This window comes from Hemiscyllium ocellatum, chromosome 10 (assembly GCF_020745735.1).
Source record: "Hemiscyllium ocellatum isolate sHemOce1 chromosome 10, sHemOce1.pat.X.cur, whole genome shotgun sequence".
In the NCBI taxonomy this organism is placed as follows: domain Eukaryota; kingdom Metazoa; phylum Chordata; class Chondrichthyes; order Orectolobiformes; family Hemiscylliidae; genus Hemiscyllium; species Hemiscyllium ocellatum.
Genome location: NC_083410.1, coordinates 106,005,189 through 106,025,838, shown reverse-complemented (window position 1 = coordinate 106,025,838; position 20,650 = coordinate 106,005,189). Strand labels below are relative to the sequence as shown.

Sequence of the window (20,650 nt, the reverse complement as noted above, 5' to 3'; positions counted from 1 at the left end):
CCTGCTCTGCCATTCAATAAGATCATGGACATAGCTCCACTTACCCACCCTTGCACCATACCCATAATTCCTTTACTGTTCAAATATCTATCTATCTTTGTCTTAAAAGCATTCAATGAGGTAGCCTCAACAACTTCCCTGGGCAGGGAGTTCCACAGATTCATAACCCTTTGGGTGAAGAAGTTCCTCCTCAGCTCAGTCCTAAATCTGCTCCCCCTTACTTTGTGGCTGTGCCCCTCATTCTAGTTTCACTCTCCAGTGGAAACAATCTCCCTGCTTTTAATCTATTCCCTATATCACTTTGCATGTTTCTATAAGATCCCCCTTATTCTCGTAAATTCCTGTGAGTATAGTCCCAGTCTACTTAATCTCTCCTCATAAGCCAACCCTCTTAATTCCGGAATCAACCAAGTGAACCTCCTTTGCACCCCCTCCAATAGCAGTACATCCTTTCTCAGTACTTGGCCATCACTGGCTGGCCAGTAATTATTGTCTATTCATAGTGGCCTGAGACAAGATGATGGTGAGCTGCCTTCTTGAATCACTGCAGTCCATGTGCTGTAGGTAGATGTACAATGCCCTTAGGGAGGAAATTCCAGGATTTTGACCCAGTGACACCAAAGGAATGGTGATATATTTCCAAGTCAGGATGGTGAGTGGCTCGGGCCTTGGTGTTCCCATGTTCCTGCTGCCCTTGTCCTTCTCGTTGGAAATGGCTAGGTGTTGTCTAAGGATCTTCGGTGAATTTCTGCACTGCATCTTGCAGTTAGTGTAGATATTGTGTTGGGGTTGGGTCAAGAGGAAATCAGATGTCTGAAGATGTAGTCAGAGGCAGCAAGGACGGAGGAAAGGGTTGTGAATCTGTGGAACTCCCTGCCCAGGAAAGTAGTTGAGGCTACCTCATTGAATGCTTTTAAGACAACGATAGATAGATATTTGAACAGTAAAGGAATTATGGGTTTGGTGCAGGGGAAGTCACAGGATGTTACTTTGGATTGGCAATGGGGAAAAGAGAAGCAGGGATTGTCAAACGCTGTAAACTTAAAACAGAAGAGTAGAAAAATTATTTAGAAATGTTCATAAGATTAAGAACAATTCATCAAAGAGTACAAACCTATCTGAAGAGGAAAATGAAAGGAAGAGATTTCAGCCACTGTTCCACAGAACCACCAATTGCCTATACTTGGGATTACAGTGTGACATGTTCAGAAAATATTTAAATGTTTACATAAGCATTTCCATCTCAAACTCTTACATTGGGATGTTCAGTGTTAAATGTTGACATGCAATATCCAACTCTAAGGACTCTGTTTCTCCCTCCACAGATGCTGTCAGACCTGAGGTTTCTCCAGCATTTTCTGTTTTCATTTCAGTTCTGTGGCATCTGCAGTGACTTGCTTTTTATCTGGATTATTTGTATTTTTTTTTACATGCAGCACATGGGCAGTACAATTTTTATTGAATAAACCAACATAGTCATCGAATCATAAAATTATACACGGCAGGAAACAGACCCTTCAGACCAACCCGTCCATGCCAAACAGAAATTCTACATTTCAGATTGATTAGATTAGATTACTTACAGTGTGGAACCAGGCCCTTCAGCCCAACAAGTCCACACCGACCCATCGAAGCGCAACCCACCCATACCCCTACATTTACCCCTTACCCAACACTACGGGCAATTTAGCATGGCCAATTCACCTGACCTGCACATCTTTGGAATGTGGGAGGAAACCGGAGCACTCGGAGGAAACCCATCCAGTCCCTTTTGGCAACTATCTCTCTGAACCTTTCCTATTCATATAACATCCAGATATCTTTTGTAATTGTACCAGCCTCCACCACTTCCTCTGGCGGTTCCCTCCATACATGCACCACCCTCTGTATGAAAACACTGCCCCTCTCACCTTAAACCTATGCCCTCTAGCCTTGGACTCCCCTACCCTGGGGAAAAAGACCTTGGCTATTCACCCTATTCATGCTCTCATGCTTTTATAAATCTCTAGAAGTTCATACAGGAACATTGGGAAGGTTAAGATGAATGAAAACAGATTATTGGTGGAAGCTGGTACAATTAAAACATTTAAAAGGCATCTGGATGGACACATGAATAGGAAGGGTTCAGAGGGATATGGGCCAAGTGCTGGCAGATGGGACTAGATTAATTTAGCATTTCCATGCTGCACAACTCTAGTTGGGACATGGATCTGAAATATCAGTTTTAAGCTGGGGTAAGTTGAAAGTCATGAGCATATACAGAGAGAGAGAAAGAAAAGCAGAATAACTGAGAGAGCACAGTAAGGTATATGCTGAAGAGCATATAAAAAAATGTGGCTTTGCAAATTGGTGTAAAAGAAATCAAAATTGTTCACAAATACAGAAGAACCTCAAAACAGATAAAAGCTCTCAGGTTATTATAAAACATCATTCTTAGGACAAGATAAGAAACAAGCAACATAATGCCCACATTCATCATGGAGTGCCTTCCACCCTTTGGAAAAGATAAAGGCATTAGGCACAAGGGATCACCATCACTTGGAAGTTCTCCCTAGGTCAAACACTATCCCACCTTGCAAACACATTGTCATTTCTTCACTGTTCCTGGGTCAAAATCCCAGAAAGCCCGACCTAACAACACTCTGGATTTCTGTTCACCATATGGGCAGGCAGCGGTTCAATAAGGTGGCTCATCACAACCTTCTGAAGTGGATGTGGGAGTGGGCAATACATGCTGGTGCTGTCTGCATCCCAGGAAGAACAAAGTACACAATCAGCCAATGAGCGGACAATCCAACAGCGAAGAAAGAAACATTGCAGAAAATTATTACAATAAGAACAGAACTGCACATTTTCACAAAAGAAACGTCATGAATTCTGTATTCATGAATTCTGTAGGGGGAGGCAATGTCCTAGTGGTATTATCGCTGGTCTGTTAATCCAGAGACCCAGGATTGCTTTGAGGTATGTAGGGAAGAGGTGTTGGAAATTCTGGAAAGGGTGAAAATAGATAAGTCCCCTGGGCCTGATGGCATTTATCCTAGGATTCTCTGGGAAGCAAGGGAGGAGATTGCAGAGCCATTGGCCTTGATTTTTATGTCCTCGTTGTCTACAGGAATAGTGCCAGAAGACTGGAGGATAACAAATGTGGTTCCCTTGTTCAAGAAGGGGAGTAGGGATAATCCTAGTAACTATAGGCCGGTGAGTCTCACTTCTGTTGTGGGCAAAGTCTTAGAGAGAATTGTAAGGGATAAGATTTATGAACATCTGGATAGGAATAATGTGATCAAGGATAGTCAGCATTGTTCTGTGAAGGGCAGGTCATGCCTCACAAATCTTATTGAATTCTTTGAGAAGGTGACTAAGGAGGTGGACGAGGGTAAAGCGGTAGATGTGGTGTATATGGATTTTAGTAAGGCGTTTGATAAGGTTCCCCATGGTAGGCTACTGCAAAAAATACGGAGGTATGGCATTGAGGTTGCGTTAGAGGTTTGGATTAGGAATTGGCTGGCTGGAAGAAGACAGAGGGTAGTAGTTGATGGTAAAGGTTCATCTTGGAGTGCAGTTACTAGCGTGTTCCGCAAGGATCTGTTTTGGGACCATTGCTGTTTGTCATTTTTATAAATGACCTGGAGGAGGGGCTAGAAGGTTGGGTGAGCAAGTTTGCGGATGATACAAAAGTCGGTGGAGTTGTTGACAGTGAGGAAGGATGTGGCAGGTTACAGCAGGATATAGATAAGCTGCAGAGCTGGGCAGAAAGGTGGCAAATGGAGTTCAATGTAGGTAAGTGTGAAGTGATTCACTTTGGTAAGAGTAACAAGAAGATGGGGTACTGGCCTATTGGTCGGATACTTGGTAGTTGCCACCTAAGTAAATAGTGCTGTGAATAAGGCAAATGGTGTACTGGCTTTTATTGGTAGAGGAATTGAGTTCCGGAGTCATGAGGTCATGTTGCAGTTGTATAAGACTCTGGTGCGGCCGCATATGGAGTATTGTGTGCATTTTGGTCGCCATACTATAGGAAGGATGTGGAGGCACTGGAACGGGTGGAGAGGAGGTTTACTAGAATGTTGCCTGGTATGGTAGGAAGATCGTATGAGGAAAGGCTGAGGCACTTGGGGCTGTTTTCGTTGGAGAAAAGAAGGTTTAGGGGTGACTTGATAGAGGTGTACAAGATGATTAGGGGTTTAGATAGGGTTGACAATGAGAACCTTTTTCCACGTATGGAGTCAGCTATTACGAGGGGGCATAGCTTTAAATTAAGGGGAGGTAGGTATAGGACAGATGTTAGGGGTAGATTCTTTACTCAGCGAGTCGTGAGTTCATGGAATGCCCTGCCAGTAGCCCTCTTTATGGGCATTTAAACGGGCATTGGATAGGCATATGGAGGATAGTGGGCTAGTGTAGGTTAGGTGGGCTTGGGTCGGTGCAACATCGAGGGCCAAAGGACCTGTACTGCACTGTATTTTTCTATGTTCTATGTTCTAATTCTGTCTCCCTGCTAAGATTTTGTTATACTTGAAAGGGGCAGAAAAGATTTACAGGGATGTAGCCAGCGTTGAAGGATTTGAGCTACAGGGAGAGGCTGGATAGGCTGGGGCTGTTTTCCCTGGAGCGTCGAAGATTAGTGGATGACCTTATAGAGGTTTATAAAATCATGAAGGGCATGGCTAGGGTGTATAGCCAAGGTCTTTTTCCCAGGGTAAGGGAATCCAAATCTAAAGGGCATACGTTTAAGGTGAGAGGAGAAAGGTTTAAAAGGGACCTAAGGGGCAACTTTTTCACACAAAGGGCCATCCAGGTATAGAACGAGCTGCCAGGGGAAGTGGTGAAGGCCGGTACAATTGTAACATTTAAAAGATATCTGGATGGGTACATGAATAGGAAGGGTTTAGATAAATATGAACCAAATGCAGGCAAATGGGTCTAGATTAATTTAGGTTATCTGGTCAGCACGGACGAGTTGGACCGAGGGGTGGTTTCTGTGCTGTACAGCTCTATGACATAACATTTAATGATCCAGGTTATCTATCACATACACAATAATGTAGATGATTTCTTACCTGTAGGTATCTGAACAAAAAGCACAGCTTGGTTTTCCCATAGCAGCCTGACCGGCTTCTGATGATCTACGGTGACAGCAATGGATGAGAATCCTGGATAACCTCACACTGTGCCACCAGGAAGAATTCTTAACATAACAATCAGTATTGCTTTACTTATATCTGTCTAAATCAGGCTCAGCATGCAAAGTTGAGCTTGCGTAGCGTATAAAAAATGAGGTCTGCAGATGCTGGAGATCACAGCTGAAAATGTGTTGCTGGTCAAAGCACAGCAGGCCAGGCAGCATCTCAGGAATAGAGAATTCAACGTTTCGAGCATAAGCCCTTCATCAGGAATAAGCCTTTCCTGATGAAGGGCTTATGCTCAAAACGTCGAATTCTCTATTCCTGAGATGCTGCCTGGCCTGCTGTGCTTTGACCAGCAACACATTTTCAGCTTGCGTAGCGTATAGTCAACTGGACATGCTTGATCATCTCATCAACGCTAACATGCTCATTCGAGATTCCGAGCTGGCAGAGTGTTGGAACTTGCCCAGTCTGCAAGCAGTTTGTTCATGCTCTACTACATCTATATCATTCACTTGGGCCACCTGGAGCCTGGGCTGGTGAATTGGGTCTTGACCACAGCCACAATTCATCAAAGGCCAACAGTGATGTTGAGCTTCCCTTCAAACAGTAAGCATATGGTAACTTGATGAACATGGTAATCGCCCAACACCAACATACCCCTCACCTCCTTGTTTGTCCTTTTTTGTTGTTCTTTCAACTTTTGTACATTCCTTTGAGTCTACACAAATTCAATTGCTTGAAGTTGAGCTTAAACGCATATGAATGGAGGTATGTGTGATAACATATACTTGAAAGAAACAACTTGCGAGGACTGGGACAAACAGAGAGCTGTCACATGGAACCAGCACGAACACAAATGCCCAATTAGCTTCTTTCCGTGTGGAATGATCCTCTGAGCTCCAGGGAAAACAGCCCCAGTCTATTCAGCTTCTCCCTATTGCTCAACCTAACATATTTTGAAAATCATTATTTTGCATGTAGCTGTTCAGGGATATTGGTTTTGTAATTAGTAACATTTAAGAATGCTTCCCTTCTTGTTCTGCTTGGCTGTTTCTTAAACAAATAACAAAGGAAACAATATAAAATTTAATAAGCACATTATTAGTTCTCACTATAATGGTTCATTAATGTATTACCTTTGCAATATTTTATGTTTATTAGCTTAGGTTTATTGTTGGGTCACTTGTACAGCTTATATTTCCCTCATGGGCAGTTTGGTAATCTGGGCAATGGATAGTTCATCAACCACTATCTGCTGCTAATAAACTTCATAAAATCTTATTTGTAAATACTTTGAACAATCCCAATTTAATGTTACATTACTTATTGAAAGACTTAACTGCCTCTGCAGTGCCAAAATTGATTGATTTTCAAAATTTCAATGAATATTTTCTTACCTTGCATGTTTCCATCGGATGCCGAGGTAGACCATATCTGGGCCTCATCAATACTTCTGCAGTCATATGTGGGAAACTACTGCCTTGGTTATTTTACACCCCTCCTGATCCCAGTTAGTAATGCTTAGTCTAACATTGATAATTTGTTAATTTTCAGATCTCACTGAGCCATTGTAGTCAGCATACATTACCTAAGAAACTTTTGTGGTAGTCCTTCTACCTCTGAGACAGGAGACCCAAGGTGATGGCCTACCTGCTCTACAGATGTGGAATAACATCTCCAAACAGGTTGCTTAGAAAAGGTCTACATTGCCGTTTCATTCACTAAAACAAGCGGTATGTACCTATTGGGGCTCTTGTGATGTAGTGGTATTGTCCCAGCATTTGAGCTAAAATTCCCGGGTCAATTTCATCTTCTCTAGAGATGCACCATTAAATCCCTCAAGCGATTGGTTAAAAATTAAAGTGAGAATATGGAGGATTTTCTTCTGCTGTTGACTTGATTGCTTGTTTTCTCACTTTAACTTTTGTTCCTTGCTTTGTTCCCTTTACCCTTCACCCCAAATTCTTGTCAACTAAAAAGTATTATTAAAAATGTTTAAAATCTTCTTGTTTTCCAAACAGTGGTAGTTCTTTATCATTTTCAGTCCACCAACCATGTCTTCATTTCCCATCATATTACCTGCAAATTTAATTGAGTGCACCGTTCTATGTTGGTCATCTTCATGTTTTCTGCACTAGTGTTGTCTTTTGTTATTCATTGTCTTCTTGTCCTGGGTGTTTAATCTGATTTGGGTACACGTTTGTAATGGTTGAATAGCTTCAGATGGCCAAACTAATGCAATGACATGTATAAGCCTGAGATCCCCTTCAGTTTAATACACAAATTATGACATTTTAGTTATGCTGGAGGCTTCTCCCACTGACAATAGAAATATACCACTCCGCCTCAAAATACAATAGCATACAAGGTCACAATATTATAGAAACTATGACCTTCTGAACAATTCTGGAGAAACAGGTAAATTTGTTTCATAGACACAACTTGATTAGTCACCATTGATTGTGTTGCTTTTCACCCTTAAGATGAGGGTAGGTTTAGCTTAGTTGGCTGGACAGTTGATTTAGGAGAAAGTGAGGACTGCAGATGCTGGAGAGTCAGATTGGAAAAGTGTGGGGCTGGAAAAGCACAGCAGGTCAGGCAGCATCTGTGGAACAGGAGGGTTGACGTTTTGGGCATAAGCCCTTCTTCAGGAATAATGCCACTTCTGCCTGAACCATCCAGTCTCCTGCTCCTCGGACACTGCCTCTCCTGCTGTACTTTTCCAGATTCACACTTTTCAACCCTAGACAGTTGGTTTTCAAAGCAACATGATGCCAACAGGGTTTAATCCCCATGCTCGCTGAGTTTACCATGAAGGACTCTCCTTCTCAACCCGTCTCCTCATCTGAGTTATGGTGGTGCTCAGATTAAATTACCATCAGTTATCTCTCTCTAATGAGAGAGCATCCTTATGATCTGGTAAGATCATTGAGACTTGGCATGACCTTTAAAATAACTTCCATATGGCATGGATAATCTCAGCAGAACAACAGGAGAGGAATTTCTCAGAAAGCCTGTTCATATAAGCCATTTTTCTTGTACTTTTCAAGAGATGTATCAGTACCAGGAAGGGGATTGCTATCCAATCTTTCCATCTAATATCACTACCGTGCATTCTTGGTAATATGTATTGGAGAATTGTAAGGAACAGGACACTTGTTTTTCCCTATCTGCCCTGTTAAAATGGATATTCATTGCCCCAATGGCCTAATTAGGAATGCCAAGAAAGTAACAAATTGTGAACGTTGCATGTTGACCATGAGCTGCAAACCCGTAGTCCACATTAAGGTTAAGAAATGCGCACAAAAAGAAGGGACAGAAAAAAAATCCAAACATTCCCAGAAGCTGAAGAAACATTTGGAGGAAGGTAATCAGGTTTTTGACAATTGACTAAAATTAGTAGTGGCTAATTTAACAGTGCCTGGCTCTATGAATATGTGAATTGGCAAAGAAGAGATATTCTGTGACTGTGACAATTGTTGCTGGACATCTTATGCCACCCTGTCAAATGTATGCCAAAATGGCAACTCAATCCATGCCTTCTCATGAGTATGAATGCATTTTTGCAGTTGCACATTAATTTCTAACTAAATTTAAGTTAGAAGGTTAGGGCTGGCACTTAATAAAGTAAGTACATTTGTAAAGTTGAGATTTATCTTCCTGTAATTCTATTCAACCTCTCTAGCCCAGAAAAACAACAATTAAAACTTTGGAGACTCATTCCTGCAGGTAGCAATTTTCCCTGGAGAGTTTCAATTTATTTTTCTCTTAGCTTCTTCTTTTTTGCCTCATAATCAAATCTATTTTCATTTCTCTTTATTTTTTCCTTTCTCCAAGTCTAATTCTGACTGGATTTTATTTCCATTCTTCCTTTGTTTCTGTCTCAATCCTTAAATATATCACAGGTTAAGGAGATAGACTGTTCATCCCCTCATTCATCAATGTCCCACAAGCCTCATTAAATAGCTTGCACATCCAACAACTTGCAGGGCACACCATTTGGAGCTGAAGATGAAACAGTCCCAACAAATGCCTGACGTAAACAAGTTCTGGGTCATTGTTCCAGCAACAGTTCCTGACCTATAACATCTCTTCTGTTTTTCTGACTTTCTCATTCTGAAATCAGTTTTCTTGTCTTTATCTCCATAACGTGTACAAGTAAACGAATTCCACCAGATACGATGATATGTAATTTCATTCCCAAATGAGGCTTCAGCTTTGGATAAGTCCATGTAATGTGAAACCTGTTAAATAAAAGGCTCCAATAATGTTTTGCTTTTGCTCATATTTCTGTTGCTTCTTTCAATGCATATGTGTAATTTTTCTCACCGTTAATTATCTTGTATTTTCATTCTCCTTCCAAGTCTATCAGAAGGTAAACAATTTAAAACCTGCTTAATGATAAGGACTAGGCCAGTAATATACTAATCTCCAAAAAGGAGCTTATTATATTAGTGTTATTATTAACAACGAATGTTAATCAATGAATTCAAAGCACTGATTTAGAATTGCTGTCATTTGCATATTCATCAGCAAGCCATTTATTTGTAATGAGATGTTAAGTGGCAGCTATCAGTATAAAACAAAAATGATGTCCCTCCTGTTAGCTGTCAACACAGTTACATGAACGTTAACATGAGTAGCATATCAGGATTTAGATATTTCTAACAAAAATTTCAGTGTGTCAGAAATAAGCATTTGCTCTTTGAGAAGCAGATCAAAGGATCTCTATACAACACATCAGGTAATCTTTAAAAGCATTGGGAAATGCTCAATCATTTGATTTAATAACTAGTTTAGATCACATGAAACTTCCTTTATGTGCTGGGTCTAGCAAAATAGTAGATATGCCTTGATAAAGAGATCTCAGCTGTTAATATAAATAATGTACAATGGAGCTCTTCTCCTGTTTGCATCAAAGACATTAACCTGCCTCAATGCATGTTATAGGTTTTTTAGAAGGTTTGTAGGCAACAAACTAAACTGCACATTGCTTAAGGTTCGTAATATTTAATCATTTTAACTAGCTACAAAACATTAACCACTTCACAGACTGACAGAGGCAGTAGGAATTCCACATTACATGCTGTAATAACATTTATCTCAACAGATTTTGTTATTTTTGTTTAGTTATTTCTTTAACTACACAGTCCAGCCATTTGCTGTGCATAGCTCTAAATACATAAAGCGACAAGAAACTTTACAAAACACAGGTAATAACAAACAAAATACAATTTCTTTATAAAATCTACATATCTTTCATAAATATTCAGGCCTATGTATACAACTACGTTTCCCCTGTTAGTGCAATCTTTCCATCAGATATTGTTACCATTAGCAGCATCTAAACCTTGTGGATAAATTGTCTAACCGCTACCAATATGTTTTGCTTCTGCCTTAAGTTTCCTCATTTTGAGAATACTCATTGCAGGAATTGTTCATTTATTAAATGCTTTGTCCTTATTTTACACCATGTTCACGGTTTTGTTTCTCGAACATAAAATGTGGCACTACTGTAGACTTGCAGATATAACCTATTATCAACTGTGTCTCAATACTGAGCATGCTTTGCCAAGGCGCTACTGCCATGTGAAGATCATTTTAGCAGAAGGGTCTTACAATTAATATCATGCATAATTGTATGAGTACATCACCTCAGTGCAAGGACGGTTACAGTTACACACACCACACTTCCTTGACGTTAAGTTAGAAAGGTTCTGTGAAATGAACATAAGACAACAGTTTTGTTTTTAACTATGCATTTTTATCATCACATTACCCTTAGGAACATGGCAGTAGCTTTGTGTAATGACACAGTTCACAAGGACAATACTGTACACCCTGCAATTCAAAAGAAAAACAGCTTTTCTCAAGCTCCTATTTTACCGAGCAAACTTTGTAATGGGAAAACAAAATGAAAAATCACGAGTGAGCTAAAGCCATCAATCCAGCCCTATATACATCCTTTGGAAAGAGATTCATCTAGAAATAAATAATTACAAGTACTCTGGTTAAAAATATGACAAGCTACACAGGGCAACTTTTACACTGGGTCTGTCATGTGCATGTGTGCAAACCTAGTCAGTAAATACCACAATAAAATCAATGTATACGCTGCTTTCTGAAGAGTGCCAGGGAGTAGTGCACTTTCCTGCAGGCTTAGCCACTTCCCAGCATCTTTGTTGCACGTTGGTTAGCTTCGTCAATCCTGGTTTTATTGGATTCAGCCTAAAATTATAAAAAAAAATTGCACCCACATTATTTTGTGTTGGAGGAAGAGCAAATTAATTGTACATTACCCAAAGAATGAAGAATAATTGAATGGCAAGCACCACAAACAACTGGATCTGAAATAAGAATTGAAGGAGGCCATTTGGCCCTTCAGGCCTATTCTACCATTCAATAAAATCTTGGCTGACCACTATCTAATAGGAGAAAGTGAGGTCTGTAGATGCTGGAGGGCACCTCTCTCTTGACCTGTCCATTGTCTTTCCTACCTATGTGACCCACCCTCCTCTTCAACCTATCACCTTCTGTCCCACATTCTTCTACCTATTGCATTCTCAGTTACCTTCCCCTCAGCTCCACCCCACTCCCATTTATTTCTCAGCCTCCTTGGCCCACAAGCCTCATTCCTGATGAAGGGCTTTTGCCTGAAATGTCAATTCTCCTGCTGCTCGGCTGCTGCTTGACCTGCTGTGCTTTTCCCGCACCATACTCTCAACTCTGACCATTATCTATCTCAACTCCACTTCCCGAATCTGCCTCCATTCCTTTAGCTCAGCTGGCTGGTTTATAGTACAGAGTGACACCAACGGCATGGTTCAAATCCCATATCGACCGAGGTTACCATGAACGACTGGTCTTCTCAACCTCTTCCCTTGCCTGACTTATGGTGACTCTCAGGTTAAACCACCACTAACCATCTCTCACCAATGACAGAGCAGTCCTCTAGGACTACGATGACTTTACTTACTTAATTCCTCAAAAAAAAACTTGTCAACTTTTGGATATTAGGTACTCAACGGCTAAATATCCTCAGCTCCCCAGGGCGAAGAATTCCAAAGCTTCACAACCCACTAAGTGAAAAAATGTATCCCAATCTGCAACCAAAATGACTGACACCTTCCTCTGAGACTGATTATTTCTAGGTTCTCCAGCCTGAGAGAACACGTTCTCAACATGTACTGTACACTCACTGTTAAAAGAAAACATGTTCACAGAAGGAAGGTATGTCGTTTATAAAATCTTTTCCATTGACCAACAATACAGAGGATATGTAGACAACGTCAATACCTAAACAAATGCGTTGTGCAAATAGAGGCATAGAGATGTACAGAACGGAAACAGGCCCTTCAGTCCAGCTTGTCCATGCCAACTGGATATCCTAACCTAATCGAGTCCCATTTGCCACCACTTCCTCTGGCAGCACATTCCATAGATGCACCATCCTCTGTGTGAAAAAATTACCCCTTAGGTTCCCTTTATATCTTTCCCTCTCACCCTAAACCCTATAGTTCTGGGCTCCCCCACCCCAAGGAAAATAACTTGTCTATTTATCCTATCCATGCCCCTCATGATTTTATAAACCTCTATAATGTCACCCCCAAGTAAGAACTAGCTAGCATACATTCAGTTAATTGGATATAGGTGTTTCTAATGCTGACGAAATAGTAAATCACAGAGGTACAGCACACTGGAGAACACCGCTTATAGCTCTACTGATCAGTGGTGCATTGCCACTGTCCCTTTGCAAGTACGTGCAGATGTTTCATTGCTCAGTGCTAGAGGCTAAAAGGCAGTGAAACATCTGTAGATATGGGATTAGCATTCTGACAGTAGTGTCCTGGAGTCTCCAGGAAATAAAGATTAATCTTCTGGACAATGCTACAAACAATGATGGAAATAAAATAAATCACTTTGGCAATAACAAATGGGAAGTTTTTTTTTGATATTCCCTTTTTGGTTATTAGTCACAAACATATGGGGAATGTTTGGTAATACCAAACTTGAATATTGCTGAAAAGAGAGACACATTGCTTAAGCTTTTCATCTTGCACTCATCAGGACACACGCAAGAATGCCAAATTTCACCTCTCACAACAGTTTAAGGTACAGGGATAAAGGGTGCTGATTGGCTGAAGCATGAGCATGGAGGATGGAATGAGGAACAAAAGGCACCCCAAAACTTCTGGGTGAACATAATCCTTCTGTTTGCAAATAACAGCTTCTTGCATCTGAATGAATGTCATTTTATGCAAGTATAAATATATTATGAACTTGACTGATTATCTTAAACTGGTTGTTAGTTGTTATTGAGACGTGTGGCACTGGAAAAGCACAGCAGGCCAGGCAGCATTTAAGGTGCAGAACGGCTGACATTTCGGGCATAAGTCCTTCATCAGGAATCCAATTGGTTGTTGTCCAATTACCCAAAACCTTGGGGAGCTGATAGTTCCCTCCTGGTATCCCTACCAATGAGCACACTTTTTTCTTGTCATATAAATCTTTGTGATTGTTTAAAATTAGTTATGCTTGAGTTTGTTCTGCTGATTGGAAGGTTAAAAAGCATTGACAAATGCCTCTCTTTTCAGGAATATTGAAGCTAGTGGAGGAGAGAATTTAGACAAATTGGCTCAGTGGGGAAGCTTGTTTATATGATGAAACTCATAGGCATGTATCCAAAATATTATCTCCTCCAGAGGTAGTCTGGAACTTAGCAGCAGCAAAAATGATGACAGGAATATTCTAATTACTTACTTAGTTGTGTTACTGATCATTATTCCCGCATACAATAATAATTGAAGTACCTGATATTCCACAGGTAACTGTCCGTACTTTACCCATAGAGTTTTCAGTTCCCTTTCAATTCAGAGATCAACGTGTTGCTCGTTCACTAAGCACTGAAGACGTGAGCAACAAGAATCTTCAGGTGAAATGGCTTCACCTGACAGGGAACTGCACTCCGAAAGCTTGTGATTTTAAATAAACGCATTCACCTATAACTTGATGTCACATAACTTCAGACTTGAGAGGTGAGGGGAGGAACTAACCATAAAATGCTTTCTGAACATGACAGTGATCAAACATTGCTTGATGAACATGTTAACAAATATTACGAATGTTAGTCACCCTGTGACTATGTCAATGAGATACTCACAGAATCACAGAATTGTTGCAGTGCAGTGGAAGGCCATTTGGCCCATCATCTGCACCAGTTCTGCAAATGTGTAATTCAGCTTGTCCCACCATCACCCCCTAATCATTCTTTCTTCATCGAAAGTATATTTGTGTGAAGTTACTGTCTCATGCTAATGTAAATCTTTCATTAAAGCCATCAACAGGGAAAGTTTCACTTCTCTGTTACTCCAATGATGATGTGCTCACACATCATATTGAAGCATCCAGAAGATTCAAATCAGAAGGTCTAGTTATGCAATTGTGTCAGTACTGAAAATGTGTTGCTGGAAAAGTGCAGCAGGTCAGGCAGCATCCAAGGAGCAGGAGAATCGATGTTTCGGGCATAAGCCCTTCTTCAGGAATTGTATCAGTACAGTTATTTATGGAGTGTGAATGATGCGTTTATCCCAAAGTTTGTCTCATGGGTCATGATATTCCCATCTTTATTGGAGTTAGATTATTGTAAGTTCTGCACATCAGCTGGCAATATACACAGCAACATTCAGGTAAAAATACAATTTAGAATAGTCATTGAGTACATCCAAGGCAGGAGTTGGTAATTTGCTTTTCACTTGAGGAATTTAGGTACATTACCCCAGTTGAAAATTCATACAAAACACATATTAGTACATGTTGCAAATTAAATAAGTTCAAAAGACTTTTGCCTGTTTTCAACAGTGTTTCTTGCAGAAATTATATGTCACTACAACCCTTCCTTTGGATGGGAAATGTTGATAAACAAGAAGCTATTGCTCACAGTTTTTAAAAAAAATAACTTGTAGGACATGGGTGTTGTGGCCTGGCCAGCATTTATTGCCCATCCCCAGTTACTCTTAAGAAGGTGGTAGTGAGCTGCCTTCTTAAACCACTGCAATCCACATGCTGTAGGTTGATCCACAATGTGCTTAATGGAAAGAATTGCAGAATGTTGACCCAATGACTATGAAGGAATGGTGATATATTTCCAAGTCAGAATGCTCAGTGACTTGGAGGGGAATGTGCAGGTGGTGATGTTTCCCTGTATCTGCTTCTCTCTATTTTAGATGGAAATGGTTGTTGGTTTGGGAGGTCCAGTCTAAGGATCTTTGGCAATTTTCTGCAGTACATATTGTAGGCAGGACATACCGATGCTAATCAGTGTCGGTGGTGGAGGGAGTGGATGCTTGTGGATGTGGTGCCAGTCAAGTGGGCTGCTTTGTCCCGGCTGGTGCCAATCTTCTTGAGTGTTGTTGGAGCTACACTAATCCAGGCAAGTGGAGAGTATTCCATCACAATCCTGGCTTGTACCTTATAGATGATGGACAAGCTTTGAGGTGTCAGGAGGTGATTTACCTGCTGCAATATTCCTAGCCTCTAATCTGTTCTTGTAGCCACAGTTTATGTGGTGAGTCCAGGTGAGTTTCTGGTCAATGGTAACCCCCAAGATGTTGACACAGAGGGAATTCAGTGATGGTGATCCCACTGAATGACAAGGGACAGTGGTTAGATTGTCTTAAAATGGGGATGGCCATTACCTGGCATTTGTGGTGTGAATGTTACTGTGAACACAGTGCATTGAATTTAAATAAAAAAGGGTTAAAAATTTAGCCAATATCCTTTTGTCAACACATCAATCCCTCCTCTCCAATCTTGGTAATTGGCCTCAGAATGGGGCACCATTTACTGGCTCGGCAGAACATTTGCTTATAGTGATCAGCAACACAACCCTCAACATGCGACATTTTTCCTACTGCATTTACATTGTTAATGTGGGCACATGGCTATACACTGCATAATGATAGTACAGTGTGTGTTTTCAAACTTCAAATAGAGTCAGAGAGTCGTAGAGATGTACAGCACGGAAACAGACCCTTCTGTCCAACTCATCCATGCCGAGCAGATATCCTAAACTAATCCAGTCCCATTTGCCAGCACTTGGCCCATATCCATCTAAACCCTTCCTATTCATGTACCCATCAAGATGCCTTTAAATGTCGTAATTGTACGAGCCTCCATCACTTCCCCTTGCAGCACATTCCATACATGCACCACCCTCTGCATGAAAACATTGCCCCATAGCTGACCTTTACATTTTTCCCCTCTCACCCTAAACCTATGCCATCTAGTTCTGGACTCCCCCACCCCAGCCATAAAGGCTTTGTCTATTTACCCTATCCATGCCCCTCATGATTTTATAAACCTCTATAAGGTCACTCCTCAGCCTCCGACGCTCCAGGGAAAACAGCCCCAGCCTGTTCAGCCTTTTCCTGTACCTCAAACCCTCCAACCTTGGCAACATCCTTGTTAATCTTTTCTGAACCCTATTAAATTTCACAGCATTCTTCTGATGGGAGGGAGAACAGAATTGCAAACAACATAGATCAGTAGACAGTTTAATGAGTGAGCCGAAGTGCATTTTAAACACACGAACACCGATAGTTCAGAATTAGTTTAGGGCCAGTTACAAAGTGAATTCATATTCCCCCCCAAGTACCTTTAAAATTGATTTGCTAATAGTCTTACCTTCTCCATAATCCTGTCAATCTGGCGGTTCTGTGTATCAATCTCATTACCCATGTCAAGAGCCATGTGGCGAAGATTACCAATGATACCACCAACTTGCTCTAAATTGTCATCCATCTCATTTTCCCGGGCATCATTGGTTACTCTGCATCAGAAGAAAGTGTCTTTAAAATATATTATTTGGATCATTTCCTTGAGTCTGACTATACAGAAAAACAATTTTATCTCTTAAATTTAGTTAGAGGAATGGAATAGGGGAATTTTCAATTAATCAGCAATAGTGGTTTCTACTTTATTATGGTCTCAACTCATGTTATGACTGGACAAATCAGATCACAGAATGCAATCTGCTTTGATAGATCATGCATTTTTTTGTAATGTAACATATCGGTCATGATTTGGAGATGCCGGTGTTGGACTGGGGTGTACAAAGTTAAAAATTACACAACACCAGGTTGTAGTCCAACAGGTTTAATTGGAAGCAGTAGCTTTCGGAACGCCGCTGATGAAAACCTGATGAACCACCTGATGAAGGAGCAGCGTTCCGAAAGCTAGAATGCTTCCAAGTAAACCTGTTGGACTGTAACCTGGTGTTGTGTAATTTTTAACATATTGGTCATTCACTGCAGGATAGGTACACAAGAATGGAGACTTTCTTTAACAACAAAGCAAATATTTAATTCACAAGAAAATGAAATGTAGAGCACAGTTTGAAAGATATTAAACACAGTTTCATTTGTTCCACAATATTATTAGTTTACAGCAAGATAAATCCAAAGAAATTACTTTTCTTTATCAAATCTTTAGGTTCAACTTAATTGATTCTGTTCAGTTCTGTTTTGTGAACTATGAAGGCTTTATAAATGAATACTCACAGAATTGAGTGCTTAAACTTTATCAGCTTTACCATAATCTGCAGCTTTCTAACCAAATACTCTGGTCTGGAAATTTCAGAGGATCAACCTTTACCTCAAGGTAACTGTATTTTCCCTGAACTGTCCTATCCACTTTTTCAGGAGAGTAACTATATTTGCTTCTGACCCCTACTGCATACACTGCCCAGGAGTGTAAGAAATGACAGAAAGTTGCATGCACAGCTCAGACCATCACGAAAGGCAACCTCCCAACCATGGACTTCATTTATACTTCTCGTTACCACGGAAAGGCTATCAACATCATCAAAGACCTCTCCCACCCTAGTAATGTTCTCTTCCAACATCTTCCATCCGGCAGAAGACACAGTCACTTGAACACATGCACCAACAGATTCAAGAACAGCTTCTTCCCTGCTGTTTTCAGACTGCTGAAGGGAGCTCTAATACCCTTGTATGTCCTGCTCTGTCTAAGCACCCTGTGGTCTGTATGTCCTTGTTTGCCATGATTTGCCTGTACAGCTCATAAAACAAACCTTTTCACTGTACTTCGGTACATGTGACTACAAGAAATCAAGTCAAATCAAAATCAGTCAATTCTCCTCCAAAAACTTTTCTAAAAGCTTTTATTCTCCATGTTTTCTAAGCTAAAATCATTCTTTGACGATTCTAAACTAGGAGAAAGTGAGGACTGCAGATGCCGACGATCAGAGTCGAGAGTGTGGTGCTGGAAAAGCACAACATGTCAGGCAGCATCCGAGGAGCAGGAGAATCAACATTTCAGGCATAAGCCCATCATCAGGAATGGAGAATCGACATTTTGGGCATAAGCCCTTCATCAGGAATGAGGGAGAGTCAACATTTCAGGCATAAGCTTTAGGCATATTCCTTTGATTTGCCTGCTCTTTGGATGCTGCCTGACCTGCTGTGCTTTTCCAGCACCACACACTCTCTAATGCCCGCCAATTTTCACTTCACTTCTCAAGAATCCCAAAGTATAAATAAATAATCTTGCAGCTCTCTGACCCATCAGAATTAGGTTGGGTCTAATTCTTCCACTATCAGCGCTTCCTGTTTTTCTGTTCCTCACCAACTTTTGTTGCATCTTATTGTCAATGCATTGAAGACAATATTCCCACTTTTCACAGCAAATCCCTGCCATTGTCTGGTCCCTCCCTACCTCTGCCATCTCTTCCAGCATGGAAAATTAATAATTCCTTGAGCTCCAACCTTAGGGGAGAGCTCTGTTTTGCAGCCAGTACACCTTATTTTCACCCTCAGTTTCCCACGTCAGACATTGGAGGAGCTACCACAGCTCAACGAACCATACTCTATCAGTTACTATGTTCAAGATAAAGAACAAAAGATTCACTCTTGAAAGAACAGAAACATCTGAGCTTTACTGCTAGACTGATGTGACTTTTCCATTTCATCTTCCAAAGTAATCAGCCTAAATGCTAATTTTTAACTTCATACACCCCAGTCCAACACCAGCACCTCCAAATCACAGTTACAAAACAGTTCACTTTAACCTGTTGGTGTGAACCATATATTTTCTACTTGCCAATCCTAAGATCAATATAAACCTTTTGTATTTAGAGACAGAGATTTGAATATTTTTATAAGTGGAACAGTTCCACTTTGGTGATTGTGGTCTCCAATTTCATTATACTGTTTGCTGTTCTTGTGAACATTGTAGGTATTATTTTACAGACCTGCAGTAGCATAAAAAACATATGCAACTTAACATGCTATAAGAAGGCAAATGGATATGTAATAATGAGCTGGATTTGCTCTTGCCCCTGCTTTCCCTGTTATATATGAATGACTTACACACTGGTGAACAGGACACATATTCAAAAATTTTCATGTGGTGCAAAACAAGGAATCAGGCTCATTAACGAGCCAATTGACAGTAATTATTTTGAAGCTCAGCAGAAATGAGTGGTGCTCAAGGATGCGAGTGTTACAGTCTTCAAAAGATTAACCAGAAAGCTCCTGTGGGATTCACCCACAGCTTTTAAGACAAAATCCATCTTTCAAAGGCACTTAGTGCTCGACTGAGGAAACTGGGACCCATCCTTGCATCTTGCCCTCTCTGTCATGCGTCCAGAGATCCTACGATGATGTCTGTTGGAGGCAAACCAGCTATGTTAGTCCCTCTTATTTTTTTTTCTGTCATTTGTGCGATGTAGGCATGCCTAGTTCACCATATTTTGTTTATCCCCAAATGCCACTAAAACTGACCGACTTGCTCAGGCCATTTCCAGAGGGCAGTTAACAGTCAACCACAATGTCATGGGTTGGGAGTCACATGTAGGCCAGAACAGGTAAGGATGGCACATTGCCTTCCTTGAAGAACATTAGTGAATGTGGTTTAGTGAATGGCAGCACTGGGCCAAGCAGGGTTTCCTTCCTTGTGTTCTGAATTCTAGGAAAGGCCCATCATAGAGTCATGGAGATGTATAACACAGAAATGTCAGTCCAACTCATCCATGCTGACCAGATATCCTAAATTAATCTAGTCCCATTTCTCAGCATTTGACCATATCCCTCTAAACCCTTCCTATTCAATTACCCATCCAGATGACTTTTAAATGTTGTAACTATAACAGCCTCCACCACTTCCTCTGGCAGCTCATTCTACACACACACCACCCTCTGTGTGAAAAGATTGTCCCTTAGGTCCCTTTCCACTCTCACTTTAAACATATTCACTCTAGCTTTGGACTCCTCTACCCTGGGAAATCAAACCCTGGCTATTCATCCTATGCATGCCCTCAATGATTATATAAACCTCTGTTGTTGTGGTTCTGTTCGCCGAGTTGGGAATTTGTGTTGCAGACGTCTCGTCTTCTGTCTAGGTGATATCCTCAGTGCTTGGGAGCCTCCTGTGAAGCGCTTCTGTGATCTTTCCTCCAGCATTTGTAGTGGTTTGAATCTGCCGCTTCTGGTTGTCAGTTC

At 40.8% G+C, this 20,650-nt stretch overlaps 1 protein-coding gene across 1 annotated transcript in view; it reads right to left on the bottom strand.

The window, feature by feature from the left end:
• Positions 1-11,276: 11,276 nt before the first annotated feature.
• The window catches only part of LOC132819527 (synaptosomal-associated protein 25), a 128,974-nt gene continuing 119,600 nt past the window's right edge, over positions 11,277-20,650 (bottom strand). The window contains exons 7-8 of the mRNA XM_060831083.1: positions 16,815-16,959; positions 11,277-11,360 (exon numbers count right to left, since the gene is read on the bottom strand). Of these exons, the coding sequence (XP_060687066.1) occupies positions 11,292-11,360; positions 16,815-16,959 (214 nt within the window). The 3' untranslated portion in view covers positions 11,277-11,291. The remainder of the gene's footprint in view (positions 11,361-16,814; positions 16,960-20,650) is intronic.